The 17,060-nt window shown below is 38.5% G+C and overlaps 2 protein-coding genes and 1 pseudogene across 4 annotated transcripts; all 3 read right to left on the bottom strand.

Moving 5' to 3' along the window:
• Positions 1-4,094: 4,094 nt before the first annotated feature.
• LOC122057769 lies at positions 4,095-7,190 on the bottom strand (annotated as a pseudogene).
• A 218-nt stretch (positions 7,191-7,408) lies between these two features.
• On the bottom strand, positions 7,409-14,355 carry LOC122057767 (ACT domain-containing protein ACR9-like). Of its 3 annotated transcripts, XR_006133621.1 has the most exons (8): positions 13,224-14,355; positions 12,668-12,886; positions 12,470-12,575; positions 11,125-11,476; positions 9,257-9,541; positions 9,037-9,156; positions 7,920-8,072; positions 7,409-7,809 (listed from the first exon to the last, which is right to left on the bottom strand). XR_006133621.1 is itself a non-coding variant. In XM_042620020.1 (7 exons), the coding sequence occupies exons 1-7, from the start codon at positions 13,375-13,377 to the stop codon at positions 8,043-8,045; spliced, it is 1,266 nt and encodes a 421-aa protein (XP_042475954.1). In that variant the 5' UTR covers positions 13,378-14,355; the 3' UTR covers positions 7,409-8,042. The 3 variants fall into 3 exon arrangements, 2 of the variants coding, with proteins under 2 accessions (XP_042475954.1, XP_042475955.1); XM_042620020.1 differs by having other exon boundaries at positions 7,409-8,072; XM_042620021.1 differs by lacking the exons at positions 7,409-7,809; positions 7,920-8,072 and having other exon boundaries at positions 8,824-9,156.
• A 147-nt stretch (positions 14,356-14,502) lies between these two features.
• Positions 14,503-15,099, bottom strand: LOC122057770 (histone H4). The gene has a single exon (XM_042620022.1). The coding sequence runs from the start codon at positions 14,998-15,000 to the stop codon at positions 14,689-14,691; it is 312 nt and encodes a 103-aa protein (XP_042475956.1). The 5' UTR covers positions 15,001-15,099; the 3' UTR covers positions 14,503-14,688.
• Between the last annotated feature and the right edge of the window lie 1,961 nt (positions 15,100-17,060).

Raw genomic sequence — 17,060 nt, forward strand, 5'->3', positions numbered from 1 at the left:
AGATGCTACGATATGATCGATTTGGGCCATTTGGGCCATTTGGCCAATCTTTTCTTGAGTTGTCATGCGAGAGAGGAGATCTAAAACTGAGGCTTGTAACCATAAAACGTCGCTAGCTGATGGACTGATTTTGGATTATCTAGGTTAGTCGAGGCTAAAAAGTAGAGACCCTATTTACGTGATTGGCGCATTTCGTAATCATCGCCTTTGGCCCNTAATATATATATATATATATATATATTTAATAAATAAATATATAAAATTGAAGAGGAAAATAAGAAGAAAATGACAAGGCATGATTTTAGTGCATGGTATCGAAATAGGTATCGTGCATCTGAAAAAAGAATAATATAGTATTGAATCATTTTTTTTTCTTAAAAAACATGATTTGATTTCTTCATCTAACGGTTTTGGGTAGGTATTTTATTATTATTAATATTATTATTATTATTATTATTATTAATATTATTATTATTATTATTATTATTATTATTATTATTATTATTATTATTTATAATTGCCAACTATTTAGTTTGGAATTATCCTAAATAGTTGGTAGTACACGTGTTCTAGGCAAATACACGCGTTCAAGATTTAACTGGATATAAACAACTTGTCATTTCATTGTTAATAATGGACCATATAGTTCATCATAAATTTAAGTACCTACTTTATAATACATTCAAATATGAAAAAATTACTACCAGTAGTATAACTATTACAATATGACCCTTCACGCTCAGTGTATTTTTCATACTACAAATCTCATCAATAAGATTTTTCAATTCTTCTTTCATCTGCTTCATTTGTACATTCATTTCATCCACAATTGTTGAATTACAATCTCTAGGCACAGTAACCACATTTGGTGCAACTATGAGTTCACACCAAGAGAAAAAGTCACAACCGCCATTCGGAAACTCCGAGCAATGGTAATATAATTTGTACTTGTTATGGGCAGAATCCGAAATTCTAACAGCTATTCTTCTTTGACAGTCACATCGTAAGTTCCTATACAATGGAACTTCAGAACTGTTGACATCACTACCAATGCTTGATGACATACTTTAACTGTAAAATAAACAATAAGCAGATGGTCATGACATGAGGATTCATTTTATTAGTTTATATAAACTATGAAACACCAAATGCCAGATACCTCTTGAAATTATTATTAATTAATTTACAAATTGGAGATTGTCATACCACTTGGAGTACACATTGGAACACCAAATGTCAGCTTTACTTTTAGCCCAAAAAAAAAAAAAATTTCATCAAAGCAAATACTTTACGAAGAGAAAGGACCATACCTCACACTTCAAGTGGATTCTCACTACTTTCATCAGTTGATCGTCTAATTAAAAAAAAAAAATTCTTACACATTGAAGAAGAAACTTTAGGTAAACCTTAAATATGAAGTTAACAACCAGAAAAATAGAAACCCAAGTTCCATAATCTGAATAAAACACAGACGAAGAGGAAGAAGACACAGAAGAGGGACAATCTCACCTTTCATCAACTCGGTTTTCAAATTCTTTTCAGTTGTGATCGTTTATTATGGAAAGAGGGTTAACATGAGATAGCAAAACACAGACAAAGAGTGAGAGGGTCAAAACCCGATAATTTGGAATCACCATGAATCTGGGCATTTTATAACAACCCTAGAATCTGTAACTTGATCCAGGATTTTAGTCTCCACTAGGCACTGTGACTCCAGATCAGCTTTTCAAAAATAGGAACCAAACGGTTTAAATTTAATGAGAAACCGACTCCCTAGAATGTGGTTCGATGGAAAATTCGAACCAAACACCCTCATAAGAACGTCAGAAGATGCTACGATATGATCGATTTGGGCCATTTGGGCCATTTGGCCAATCTTTTCTTGAGTTGTCATGCGAGAGAGGAGATCTAAAACTGAGGCTTGTAACCATAAAACGTCGCTGGCTGATGGACTGATTTTGGATTATCTAGGTTAGTCGAGGCTGAAAAGTAGAGACCCTATTTACGTGATCGGCGCATTTCGTAATCATCGCCTTTGGCCCTCCGATGTCTCTGTTTGGTATTGTATGGATCTATGTCGTCGTGTAGGACGAGGAGAAAGACGAAAGGAGTGTAAAAAAGTGTTTTTTAGAGGTTAGTAGAAGGATAAAAAAAAAGTATTTTCTCATTTTAAATTATCGTTGTTACTCATTAGGGGTGTGATTGATATTACTTTTATATCATGAAGTCACTCATTATTAAGTGTATTTTTAGGAGTAGTACAAGAAAATCTCTCATATTATTATCTGATCCAAAATGAAAATATCCAAATTTAAATCCGATTTTCTTTTGGATGGATTCAGATATTGTTTGAAAATCCAAATTTCAGATTCCAAAAGTCATAAACGGGATTGAAACAGGATCGAATATGAATTTTCGACTATCCATTATATTCCCAAATAGCAGATGGCTTCTCTCCAGTCCGCAGCTCAGAATTATAATAGCAGAGACTATATCTGCAACTCTCCATCCGCTGGCAACTCCAACGGAAGAGAGTGTCTATCTATTTCATACTAACTTTCCTGAATTTGGGAGTCGGATTCATAAAGAGTGGCAGGAGTACTCTGCAACGATGGCGGAGGGAATCATGTTGGGTGCCGTAGCTAGAGAGAAGTTGCATCAAAGTAGGGAAGGATTTGGATTTAGAGTTGACCGAAGGCTCAATTCTGAGAACCAAATGCTCAAAGCTCGTAGCGAATTTCAGATATTCTTGGTTTGGAGTTCAGGACCAACTCAATATGTCAATCACAACAATCGTAATCCCTTTGTTTTCGCTATTTGTATATATAGAATCAAGAATTGAATCGCTTCAGTAGTTCAATCTCAAATTTTAATTTTAGACCGCGTGAGACAATTTAAAATTCTGTTGTATTGAATTGAATTCCATTCCCCTGTAACCCTGTTACGATTTATAAACCCTTTTATTCATTGGGTTTTGATTTAGGTATCAGTATCGGTATCGGTATCATGGTGCATATTGATCACTTTTGCTCATGCTTTTTCAAAACAAAAAAAAGTACATTTTTTTTTTTACTGTTTTACCCCTAAAATTATATGGATAACCTATCCAGATTGATCAAATATCAGTATCAATCTCATCTGATATCGATATAATATGGAAATACCAATACTTGAAACCATGCCTACAACTCTCCAACTGTCACTGTGAAATAAACCCCGGCTGATACCACTACGAATCGGGTGGAATCAAGCAGAATTGAGCGGATTTGGCTTGCTTGATCCACCTAAATCGTATTGATATGGTACTAGTATTAAGCTTAGTGCTGAAATATAGGCTTGGGTTGGGCCAAGCTTTTGAAAACCCTAACCCAACCTTGAGCCTTCTTAACTGGGGCCAGGCTGGGCCGAGCCCATCCCTGAATCAAAAGCTTGATAAATCCAATTCCTGACCTGACCTGACCCCAGGCCGCAGGGCCAGGATGGACGCCCTAATTGGCCCTAACCATGAGGAGTGGGAAGGTAGATGCAAGGGCTGGGATTGGGGAGAAGAAGAAGTACATAGGGAAACCAGGAAGTTTCCAGCAAGTTTCTAGAACTGGCCGGTTTTCAGACTTTAAAGAATGAGAAAGAGGCAAGGCGGAGCCTCTGTTCAATCCCTGTGTTTTTTTATTCCACTACACACAAAGAGATGTAGTGGAGCCCTATTTTCCATTCCAAACATTGCGAAAGACCCTCAGTTCGGATAAAGGATCCAATTTATTGTCAAACAGATTAATCTGTGTGACAAAGGGGTTGAAATCGTCTGCAATTCCGATCTCGTACAATTCCGTGCAATATCACTTTCAGGCAGTGACACGTGTATTAATACCAATACAATGGTCCAGATCTGATACAACTAATAAAACATTAAATCAGTGAAAAGACATTTAAATCAGATGTGGACCATTGCATTGGTATCAATACACGTGTCACCCCCTGAAGGTGGTATTTCACAGAATTGTACGAGATCGGAATTGCAGACGATTTTTTTCCGCGACAAAGAACTCTTTCTCTCAAATGCTAAACTGAAGAGGAAAAAGGTCTGAGACTCTGAGTGTTCTTCTTTCTCCATTGACAGATCAAAGTGTTCTATCTAGGCGATATAGGACAGTACTGGCATGGACACAAGATCAATTTCTGCTGCAAATGTTCTTCTTTCTCAGGTATCTCACTGAGGGCACAACTCAATACTAGATGTGCCACAGGTAGACCTTTGTGCTGACTTAGTTGTGGATGGAACTTGCTCTGTTACCCTTGAATCATTCTCTGAGGAAGATTTGTCTGCTTCCTTTATGTTATAAAATGAAAATGCAGGTGGTGATGGTATTGAGAGAGTGATGGATGAGCTATTGAACATGAGATCAACTGACGCCATGGTGGGTCTTTCAGTAGCATTTTCTTGAACACATAGCAATCCAATATGTATGCATCGCATCACTTCACTTTTCGAACAATTCCCTCTCAAAGTTGTATCCACCAACTCCAAGGTTGTTTCTTCCCTCCAATTTCTCCATGCCTGCAAGCATTCATCAACACTTGCATTTGAAATCACAGATAGGTCTTTCATTTTGTATATTAGAGTCAAGAAAGGTTATGATTGGCTAGCACTAATAGTAATTACAAAAAATTGCGCGATACCGCAAAGGGTTGGATCAAATAATGTTCTTTAGGTTAGTTTCATATCCTTCTAGCTAATGCAACAGGTGCTTCTTTTTCCAGACTTCACCTACTGATCATTGACTAGAGAAGTTGTGACTTAGAAAGGTCTTTATTTATTTATATTGGGTTTTTTTTCTTTCAAAGTTTTATTAGTTGAGTTGTTTGAGATGTGTTACCAAAAAAATAGAGTGGTTTGAGATTTAATACCTGAAGAAAGATGAAGTGGAAGTGGTTTATTTTAGGTAGCCCAAACTGTCGGGATAATGCAGCTAGGCAGGTTATCACAAGATTTCAAATGTAATAACAGTGGCAGTGGTTGTTGTTATGATATGTGTCATAATAAGGGGCTTGCCCCTGTGATTAGTTTTTATCTTTGATTTATTGTTTCTTAGTTAGGCTGGACTTAGGCTAGTAGAATGTTTCCTAAATTGATTTGATTAGGATTTGTGTTTCCTATTTCCACAAGGTATCTAATTGCAAGGTTATTATTGGTTTTGATCATTATAAATACACAATGAAGGGGACCGCCAAGTATATCGGCTACTCCTCTCCTTGCGGTCTCTCTTTTCTTCTTTTCCCTCAATCTCTTTCTCTCTTCTCCTTTCTCAAGTTACTGGTTACAGATCTTGAATTCCTAACAGTTGTAACTACTTATAGAAGAAAGTATATTACACCTAGAATTCATACTTACATAGCTAAGAAGGTCCTCAGTGTACTTAAAGTTGTTCTTCCGACCGCTCACAATCTCCAAAGTAAGACACCAAAACTATAGACATCTGACTTAACCGAGAAGAACCCATGCATTGCATACTATGGAGCCATATATCCACTGCATCCCATCTCAACAAAGTAAATTATAACGATATGCAAGCTTTTTCTTTTAAAGTTCATTGCCAATGAAGTAGGATTTAAAAAATTGAACAAACAAAACTATACTATCACATTAACCAGAGAACTAAATAAAATGCAATGTAACAAAGTTTAGTGCCTATTTAAAAATATTCTTCTTTTAGTGTTGTTCACCTCCAGCTAGAAAAATTGAAGAATGTTTTGTCAATTTCTAAGACATTCAGCAAAATTCTTGAATGATAGTTAAAGATCAACAGTTCAACAGTATCTTCACTTACTATGTTCCGACAATCCTACTGGTATTTTGAGTATGGTCAACTACAGAAAGCCTTGCCATGCCAAAATCTGAAATTTTTGGGTTCATCTTCTCATCTTACAAAACATTGCTGGCTTTGAGATCTCGATGTATAATCTTAAGTCGAGATTCTTCATGAAGATAGAGAAGCCCTTTAGAAATCCCTTTTATTATTTTCTGACATGTTTTCCAGTCCAAATGTGCACGTTTGATTGGATCTACATGTCCACACATAAAAAATTCAAATTAGGATTTAGTTATTAGGGAGTAGACATAATAATAACAATTCAATATTCATTTTCTAAATAGAAAGAATTAATTAGATCTCGTAGCTAAGCTTTTTGCTTAAAATAATGAATGCTAAAATGTCTTTGAAATAGAGATCTCATAGGTCCTCTGATTGATTGTCTTATTTAAAATCGAAGGTACTCTTCTCCAGCCAGACATCTCAATGGATTTCTACTTTCCATTTGAAAACTATAAGATATTTTCTATTTTTCTCTAGCCAAGAACCTAAAAAAATAGAAAGTTATGCAATTGAAAGAGAAGCAAAAAGGAGCCAAACCAAATATAAAGTGATCGAGGCTTGTATTTGGCAAGAATTCATAGATTAAGAGTTTTTCTTCTCTTTGTAAGCTGAAGCCGACGAGCCGTACAAGATTCTTGTGCTGCAACTTGGCCACTAACACCACCTCATTCTTAAATTGTAGTTCACCTTGTCCAGAATCTTTAGAAAGCCTTTTCACAGCAACGTCTTGTCCATTCAAAAGCTTACCCTGTGTACTATATTTATTAGAGGATACTAGAAAATTTGTGTACCTGTATGGAGTGATTTTAAACCACCTTTAAGAATTCAATATGCAATTCTAAACTATGTATGTTAAGAATTTGTTGTATACTTGCATAATAGTTTTGTATCATTACCTTGTAGACGGGACCAAATACACCTTGTCCAAGCTTATTCAAATTAGAGAAGTTGGATGTGGCAGCTCTTATTGTACCAAAGTCGAATTGTAAGGATTGCACCATGCTAATGTCATCCAAATCTTAACAAACTAACCCCCCCCCCAATCAAAAGAATATAATGTAATCAATCCATTACCAAATTTTTCATGAAATTTTTTTGGGACATGAACACCTAAATAAATTGTAGAAGATAGAGAAGCATTTGAACTATGGTTGCTCACCATCAATTTCACCCTTTGGCCTCCTCCTCCTTCAAAAACATATACACAATATGCCACAAAAAAGTATAACTGCTGTTATTGCCACGACGACAGTAATAATGATCACTGCAAAAACCAAAATGTTTACCTTCACGTATGACCCACGTTCGAGGAAAAAGAAGGAAAAAAGAATACTACCCACTTTAAAGAATAATAATAGAAAAACGAAGGGGACATCGATAACTCTTAAAAGCCATACCAACTGATGGGTTTGCAGGAGGTGGTGATTCATAGAAAGGGTAGATCTCAAACCGTATATTACAGCTGGGCATGAGAATTCTTCCACCTTCATATCCATTAATGCCAGATGAATTGATAAGGGTCTTAGTCTGACCTAAGCAGTTGAGGCAATCACCCTGAGATATATCAAGTGTACACTGCACCAGCCCATGTATCTCATTACTGCTTTTACTATACTTTAGAGTCCCATTTGCAAACTTGCCAGTGGAAAAGGTTGCCTGTTCCATCAGATTACCCACAAGATCTATCAGTCTGCCTAAACTGACTTGAGTTGGTTGCGTTATTGAGATTCCACAGATGATAAGTCGGATCATATTGCAAAGTTGAGAAGAAAGACTGGTTTGAGTAGCGCAACATGCATAAACCATACCATATTATTGCGGTTTCCTCATTGGGACAACTTTGTGTGATATTTGTCATTGCAGTATCAAGGCATTGTATACATTCTTGTGAGGTAATATCGCCTCTGCACATAAAGAGACCATAGACTATGTCTGGATTCTGGCCAGATGTTGTGGTGCTAAATCTGGCACTGTTGGTAATATAATTGTGTAGATGAAAGAATACATTACTGAGGTTGCTGCGGTATATGCTGTTAGCAGTGTAATTACCTCCTGAGCAGTAGTTGGCTGCATAGTTTGGTTGTGCAATGCTTTGGCTCAACGACAGCCGGAGGAGAATGCCGGAAGAAAGAAGGAAGATCAGCAAATGAATCTCCATTAATCTCTTCATTGTTAAGGGAAGACTTTTACTTCTGCAAACCCCTGAGAATCGGCTTTTTAGTCAGTCAAGCGATCACTTAAGAAATCTAAATGATATTTCAAATGGCACCGAACATCCATCTCATACTCCCCCATGTGCTAACCTCCCCACATGAAATTTCATCATTAATGACAAAAATGTTTTTTGCTCACCCTGGCCACAATCCATTGGGAAAGGGCATAATGACCAATATGTGATCCCATACTTCGAATTTTGGTGGAGTAGTGAGAAGAATAATAAATTAGCAAAAGGGATCAAGTTAATCTTACACCCAGGCGGAGGAGTAGGTATTTTCAATTCCCCTTGACTTAGCTAGCAGCGGTTTTGGGGGCCCAATAAAAATAGCCCCCGTTTAAAGAAGATATCTGGTTGGTTGTTACTCATCCTCTACAAGGCATAAATGGAACCATCAACCTATACAATTTAAAGGTTCCGATTCCATCATGCAGTAACCAGGAGATGAATGATCTGTGATGCATAAAAGCAAACTTTAATACAAAGATGTTAAGAATAACTAAAATAATTAAGACCTCAATTTTGTCAGTCTAATTGCTATTAAGCTCAGCTACTAATGATTAATGTTCTAAAGGAGAAGTTAAAGTTCAACGGGTGTTGTATTAAAATATTTTTTTTTTATCAACAGGAGACTAACAACTCTGCATTAATCAGCAGACCCCATTACGGTAGGGGGACTGCAAGACACGTCTCTGCTCTCTCTCTCTCTCTCTCTCTCTACTGGTTACAGATCTGGGCTTTGCAACACAATTAAAATATTAGCTCATTGAACTGTAGGAACAAAGAAGTGAGAAGTAAACACATCCATGTACATGATCATATAAGAGCAAGTGAGCAACTGTACAAATAAATTCAAATTCTGACTAGTAGTAAGGAAAAGGTTGGACGTGATTTTGGACCTAACAACCAAACTATTTTGTTAGTTCACCATCCCATCAAAGTTCTTCTTACTCTATCTACAATATGATTTCTAGCTTGACTGCTTGACAGTTGAAACTCGCAGCTTTCGTCCAAAAGGAATCTGTAGACTTCCCATTGGCGATCTGTTGTAGAATACCTTCCAATTTCAGCCTACAAATAGACAAAGTATAATGTTCCTGTAATTCCTTAAGCTGGGGACAAAACAAGCATAGAATATCTGCACAGGCTAAGAAAATTCAGAATTTCATACCGAGAAAATACAAATCCCCAGCACTTTCAGAGCAAGTGTAACATCATAGAAAACACGGGGTCTTCCCTTTCCAGATAATTCTACTGGGTTGGCAACCAAGAGTTCAGTATCAGGGCCACGGTTGGTAATAATTACCCGCAATGGGTGAAGCATCTCTAACTTCAAACAGTGACACAAAGAATTCTGCTTGTCCACATCCACAATCTTTTTTCCATCTGTTTGCTGGATAAATAAGTCAACAGTTCGAAGACCTTTGTTGCTTGATGAGAATCTTCCATACGCTATCTAAATGAGACAGCAAGTCAGAAAAAGGTATATCAGAAAAGGCAAAGCACCTCTTGAAGGTTATGGAGATGACAAGGCTGTATGGATTTAATACAATTCCTGACATGTAGAGAAAACTGTAACATATCAGTCCCAAGGCTATAAAGATTGGAATCGAGGACAGCAACAGTCTCCACCAATCTGATCCGGATCAGCTGTTAGAAACCCAATCCTCACCAGTCATCTTAACTCAGTCAAAGAAGAGGGAATATCAAACTGCTCTCTGCTCCGCCCATAGCCATACACATTGGTGGATCTGCCCACTCCAACCCTGATATGCTAAAACCCATTACCAGTCCCACCTCCAATTTAAAGTAGGAAATGAAAAAACTCTAGACACATCAACCCCTCTACAAAATTCCAGCAAGTCAATCCAACTCATTCTTATGGACAGTCAAAAGAAATTTCTTACTGTCCAAGAAATGTTAACAGCAGACAGCAGTCAGCAGTCAATCAGGTCTGTATAGTTTTCAGCATAGAAGAGCTCCCATAGAGGGCCCAAAAACCTGGCTACTCCCCATCAATGACATAAATGTATCATGAGGCCACTAATTGTTGGTGGAGTACTCCAAGGTTTCCAGTGGACAAGAGTGGTCAGAAATTCTGGTGGTATACCACAGTGGAGTGTATAAATTGTTTACAACTTCATAAGTTCCATTAACATAAAAGTGAATTTTTCATGATGATGAAAACAGGTTAGATAGGGGTTCTGAACAATAAAGGCCTCACCCCCAACCATACATGTGAACTGTGAGAGGCAAGGCAGGAAAGTGACAGGCATGGGAGTAAGGAAATAAAGAAGCAATTAGACGCGCCGTACAAATTTAAGACACATAAAGAACGCCACATGTTACACCAGCACAATCCAATCCAAGAGCTGAAAAGGCATTAGCCTGCCAAATTTGCATTACTAACCAGGACTGAGTACCTCAGATCAACATCTTGGGGTGATGCAAATTTGAATTCCATTCTCTTTTAAGCCTACTCAATTGCTTTAACTTATAACATAAGTAAACCAGGACAGCTTGTAGTTGGCTTGTCCCACTGAACTAATAAGGCACCAGAAAAGTTAATACTACATGAGCCAACCCCATTTAGTTGGGAACTTGGGATAGGGCTGAGTTGGTGTGAAAAGTTGATACAACATGATTTACAGCAATAGGATGGCACTTATTCAGTTGAACTATACGCTTGATGCTATATTATATTATGGACTTCAAAAAGTTCTGCGTGTAATGTCACAGCAATGAACCATGAAAAGCTATTATGAGAGTATGAACAAGATACAGGTAAGGGTTGCTTTGGAGCCAAAAATGCCAAATTCCCTAAACTTGAAGATGGTTTTTGGGAGAAAATAGTGAAAATAAACAACCTGACAATTACTCCCACCAGTTGGTTGGCCACATCACAAGTTGTTTCGGCTGTATGTGCAGCCTATAATTTCCAAATTGCAGCAACATTCAAATACCGTACGGCCTTGGCATCAAACCTACAAAGTACCACATAAATAAAGTAGGAATGTGAATGGATTATACTATTAATACCTGAATATTGCAGTCCTTCAAAGTTCTCATAATGTCATAAAGAAGGCCCTTTTGATCAACACACTGTATTTGGAGCAATGTATGAGCAGGGCTTAGGGAATTGTCTATTGAGACATTAACGTCCTTCAGTTTTGTCAAATCTGGACTAAGAGCTTGAGAAAGGTTTTCCTTGTCTGATAATTCACAACTAAATAATTCCTCAGCAACCACTGGCGAAAGAGAAGATACCCCCAGTCGAGTTTGATATTCAGGTCCTGCCAAGTGAAGCTCACAGACGATACATGATTCTCCCAAAACAGCATGAAGCTGTTTACATGTGTCATCCCGCCTCTCTTCTGTATGTAACAGGTCCCTAAAATAATACAGTTGCAAATATAAGAGACTACAAAAAAAGCAGGAATCTGATTGACAAGAACAATTTAAAAAGAAACATAAGAAAATTTTATTTGTATCACATAAACTAATAGCAAAACGAAACAAATTAATTAGATGATAGAGAATGTTGAGAATAGACATTTGGCAATGTGGTTGAACCCATCGTACAACTTTTTACATACGTAACTCTCACATTAAGGTTCTCTAAAATAAATGCCCACTCTTTCATTTCCACCACTAGAGAGACTTCCTAAGGGGTTAAAGAATAAGAGGGGGCAACCATTGTCAGCCATGCAGGATTCTGAAAAATCTGACATGAATAACTGAAGAAAAACTTCAGCGAACAACTCATTACTGTCCAAAATTCCATTCCAGCTGTACAGGTTAGGCTATAGAACCCTGTTCTCTCATCCCATTATCAGCAAAGCTTATCTCACATTAAAATATGAGTTTTCTATTCACAGTTGTCAAATCCACCTCCTCATCAGCCCATCCATTGAAGCCTTATATGCACACACTAATTCTCTTGACTCTTTTGCTTTGAGGTATATGATTAAATAATGTAAGTATACTCTCTATACCCCAAAGCTCTCTCACATGCTTCGCCTTCCCATTTTGTATCCTAGCGCACCACTTGCACAGTAAAAACAACCATCTCTTCTTTCATTGTACAAAACTTCTGGTGTCCATATGTAAGTCTGCAATACAGAAATGCTTTTCAAGAAAACAATTCCAGTTCCAAATATATAATGTGATGGAAACCTACAGCCAGCAGTTCCACAAGAAAACCCCACTTATGGCCTTATATTGAGATGAAAATGGAAACTAAGTCCACGAGAAAACCCTTAGGGAACATGTCAAAGACAGGATAACTATGTTAACCAGGCAAACACAACTAGTACAAAGTTGCTTTTTTTTTTTTCTCTTTTCCAGTGTAAAGTTCATAAAAACATAAAATCAGAAGCCTCACATGCTATCTGTTATGAAAAAGAAGTCCAAGACCCTGCCATCAGGGGTTGTCATCACTTTTACTCTTTGAATGATAAGCTCAAGTTCGCAGAGGACCTCAGTGACATCTGCAAGAAAATCAGCAACAGTATCGAAACCATAAATGGTTGTTAACATGAACAGATGGTAAAACTGCATAAACAGTCATTCTCAAAGTTACCGTGTAGCAAACCCTTCCGGTCAAAGCAACAAAATTTCAACAGGTAAACTGGGGAAGTTGTAGAGCAACTTGACTGTTGATTGAAGTAAAATGAAACTGCATATGAAGGGCACACGGATAAAAGCCGATTCTTCAAGCTTGCCCAACTCACAGTGAGCGAAGTCGGATGAGGAACCACCCATAATACGATGTAGCACCAAATCCCATCAGTTGAGACATCTGCATCCACGAAATGTTTACAGAAACAATGAGACCACACAAAGAATCCAACAAAAGGAACTCAAGTGTTCTTAAAACTGGAAAAAAAAAAAAATACAATTACAAATAATCAACGGGTTGCCCTAGGGAATTCGATTTCAGAAAACGAAATTAAAAATTAGCAGAGACTGAATTACAGTCCTGTAGATATGGTTATAAATATGAACTAAAAGGTATTATGAGAATGACCCAAAGCCAAGATAACCAGCTAACAAAGTAAGCCGAAACAGCAATTGAAACAGATGCCCAAATGCGGAAGAACAGAAATTAATAGAATCCAGAACTGAAATTTTCTGACCTCCCTTGGTAATGCGAAGCCCAAATTCGAGAATAATTCTGCAGAGATCGCATCCGAGTCCGGTCTTGTCTGGGCAATTCACGGTGATCACAGAAGGTTCACCAACCTTCTTCCCCTTCAGAATCAATACCATGTCATCACTCCGCGTACTCATACCGGAAAATGACAAAAACCACCGGAATATCAGATCCAATACACCAAGAACATCAATCAGAATCGATTTTCTTTTCCGCTCTATGTCGAAACAAGTACGAACAGTCAATGGTTCTCTGCTCCTCCTGTCCTACAATCTCAACAGCTTCTGAAAAATAAATTACAATGTTCCAGATACTGTAGAGGTAGAGAGAGACAGGTAGTCGACAACATTAATGGCCATTTAGCTGTTAACCCTGTATTTCCCTTCTGGCTATATACTGAGCAAGGCCCCACGTCACTATTGGACACGTGGGTAGTCCTCATTCCCCACAGTTAAAAGCTAGGGATCCAGATAGAGCCCAGGAAGCAAATGGCGTCTCTAGGTCACCCAGCCTAGGATCGGTCCCTGTTTCTGGTCAGTATCTGGTTTCTGGGTTCTATCGAGAGACATCCTATACAGGGAGAGATGCACAGAGTAGTTGTAGGACCTCAATTATTGCGGACCACGTGGGCTTCCAAGGTTTCAAGCCATCTCAACCATTCACGCCTTCTCGGTCCCTCAGGGAACGTACCGGAAAGATCCGAGGACGGAAAGGACAAAGAAAAGTTAAACCGTCCCGTGATTGGTGGAAGAGTCTAGAGCCTAGATTCATTGATGCACCTCGAGGCCGGTTATCTTTAAAACGCCATGGATACCGGGACCCTGAGCCGCCCCACAGCGACGGGAAATTGACAGTGGCGCGTCAACGCTAGATGAAAACGAAAAGCTCACATGCACCACCAACCCAAACACCCCCCTCCCATTGCGACCAAACTAGCTTCTGGTAATAAATCATCTGATCCACTTGGTTTAGATACAAAGAAACCTAAATCTCTTCTCACATCAAATGCACTGAGAAGGAAACTAGAAGTTCAGAGCTTCCTCCTCAAAGACACAATAATTCGAGCAAGATGACTGAAAGGAGGGACAAGGGGGAGATTTAACTTCATCTACTTTGATTAATGCCAATCAAACCTTTCAAATTCCCCAATTTGAGGAATGCAACACAGTGATGCTAAGGATCATGTTGAAAAGGAAAAAATAGAAATTGAGATTTTTAGATCAGCGATTCAAAATGAGATATGATTTTTCTGACACAGAAGAAGTAGAAGCCATTAACTACATTAGAATTCAAGAGCAAGTACAACCTGAATACATGTTTCTTCTACTTCTAAGAAAGAAAATGAAGAAACGCCCAACCATATTGGATGTCAGGAGCCAAATAGTCAAAATCTACAATCAGCATTGATTTCTAAAAAGAACAGAGGAGGAGAAGCCCTAAGAAATGCCTTAACCGCCGAAGCCGTAAAGAGTTCTACCCTGCCTCTTCAGAGCATAAACGACATCCATGGCCGTCACAGTCTTCCTTCTTGCGTGCTCCGTGTACGTCACAGCATCGCGAATGACATTTTCAAGAAAGATCTTAAGAACTCCCCTCGTCTCCTCATAGATGAGACCACTGATCCTCTTAACACCTCCTCTCCTTGCAAGACGACGAATCGCAGGCTTGGTGATGCCCTGGATGTTATCTCGCAACACCTTCCTGTGACGCTTTGCTCCTCCTTTTCCCAAACCCTTACCGCCCTTTCCACGACCAGACATTTTCTGAGCTCTGTGATTCTAACCAAGATCTCCAAAAGGAAGGCGAGAGATGCTTCGTTTCTGCTTTCGCTTTGATGATTTGGATTTGGGATTCGAATGTGATTTATAGATGATGTTTTCGAAATCTGTTCTTGGCGGGGGTTAATGGCGCCATCGGTCAATTTCGGTGTTTAATCTACGGCGGAAAATGTCGATCCGCGTGTTACGATTTGGATGATTATGAGTCGTCGATCAAATGTCAATCGACGGTAGAGGTGAGGAAGGGATGTCGCCACGGATTGTCAATTCCAAAACTGGGAAGTGCGGGTTCTACTTCTGAGGTACACGCTATGTCGAACTCTCCAAGTCCGACCACGAGGGGAATATATCATTATTATCGTAAATGTTGGCTCATCTTTGGAGAGAGAGAGAGAATATTCCTTTTCATATTGCCATAATGCCATGTTAGGGATATGATTCCTCTCCATAGAGCCCATAGATCATAGAGTGATCTCTAGATGTGTGCCCGGATCCTCCCAGCCATGAGATTACTATCTGATCCCTGGGCTCTATGGAGAGGATATGGATCTAGATCCCAAGGACTAGAGAATGATCTCACGGATCTTCCTAGATGTGAAATCATTCTCTGGTCCTTGGGCTCTACAAAAAGGAGCCGGATGAGGGATGTGATTCCATGGCCAAGTAATATCATCAGTCCTTCGTAGCGACATCTTCGAATCAGTCTAAGATTCTAGGGAATTACTACTAACAACAATGCTATGTGAATCTCTTGGACAAGTCTCATTGCATTTGCTTCAAGCGCACTTCTAGTAGTATCTCGCTTCATACCATCAGACATAAAACTTATTTTGATAAAGAGGAATATATGTCCAATTTTCTCTTTGGTGACTTAATCAAAACTTCCATTTGAGATGATGATCAAGTGATTTTTCGCTAAATGAATCAAAGGCCAAAAAAGAGAGATGGGATGAGGGGGACTGTAAATAGTACAGGTTTCTCAGTTTATTTTGAAAATTATGTAAAATGGCAATTGAGGAAGACACCTTGTTGTTAAATGTATGGTAAAGGGTTTCCCACAATGCCAATATAGGGGGAATTTATCCACCACACTAGTGATAGTGTAGAAAATGTATTATCCACATGGCACCCACAAGGGCTAGAACACAAGAGATAGTGTCAATGTAGGTCTCACAACTCATTATATGATTAAGGGTATGATGGAATTTTCATTTCGACATTTGTAAAACAAGATGATTGGGCTAGACTAAGCCTGGCAGAAATTGTGCCTTCATTGATCGTGCTTTAGGCAAAGCTAAAGGGATTCAGGATTGGGATGCGGTTTTAAAAAACTAAGCCACTGGAAACCCCAGGGCAATCCGCCCCTATTTCACCCCTAGTTCAATGTACGTAATATTAGTTGTCAAAATTTATGTTATAATTTAGTAGTGTGACCCACCTTACATCGCATTTTTGGCTCAAATGATCCATTTGGGAATGACTTCCCACGTAACCCTAATATTTGTCACATGACAAATCAAGTGGAAACCATATGTTTTTTTCAACAAAGTGGAAATATAAGGCTTTGAATCTTTATAAACATGAATGGCTGAAAAATAGAAGGGGAAAATGTCAATACATTAGGGGTATATGGTTAAGGGATTGAGTTTCTTTCAACATATTCATTGGCCAATGAGTGTTAGCGCCTTGGGATGTGCATCGAGAACAATGGGAAAGATACTTTCAACCTGAACTATAAGGAGTGGGGAGTGGGGAGTGGGGAGTGGGGAGTGGGGGGAGTAATTATGCCCTAGGATAGTAGGTGAACCCTCCTCCATGGGTGGTTGAAAACTTTTGCCATGGATTATGACTTTAACATTTGACAAGGTGGCTCAAACCACACCCTATCTATTCGCATTAGAATTGCATTATCACATCACTACATGGAAAAAAGTAGATGGGGTTGCAAGACTGTTCCTCTCTTCAAAACCTTTCTTACTCTAATCATCCCATCTTACACTACTAAACAAATCAGTAAAAAGAAAAAAAGGAAATTTTATATA

This window comes from Macadamia integrifolia, chromosome 12 (genome assembly GCF_013358625.1).
Source record: "Macadamia integrifolia cultivar HAES 741 chromosome 12, SCU_Mint_v3, whole genome shotgun sequence".
NCBI lineage: Eukaryota > Viridiplantae > Streptophyta > Magnoliopsida > Proteales > Proteaceae > Macadamia > Macadamia integrifolia.

Bases quoted from the DNA above. Each gene is read 5' to 3' on its own strand.
- LOC122057770 (XM_042620022.1), bottom strand. From the start codon at position 15,000: ATGTCTGGTCGTGGAAAGGGCGGTAAGGGTTTGGGAAAAGGAGGAGCA.
- LOC122057767 (XM_042620020.1), bottom strand. From the start codon at position 13,377: ATGAGTACGCGGAGTGATGACATGGTATTGATTCTGAAGGGGAAGAAG. The intron at 12,576-12,667 runs GTAACTTTGAGA...ATTTTCTTGCAG, and splicing joins CCGGAAGGGTTTGCTACACG to ATGTCACTGAGGTCCTCTGC. The intron at 9,157-9,256 runs GTATGAAATTCT...GTCTATTTGTAG, and splicing joins TGGGGATTTGTATTTTCTCG to GCTGAAATTGGAAGGTATTC.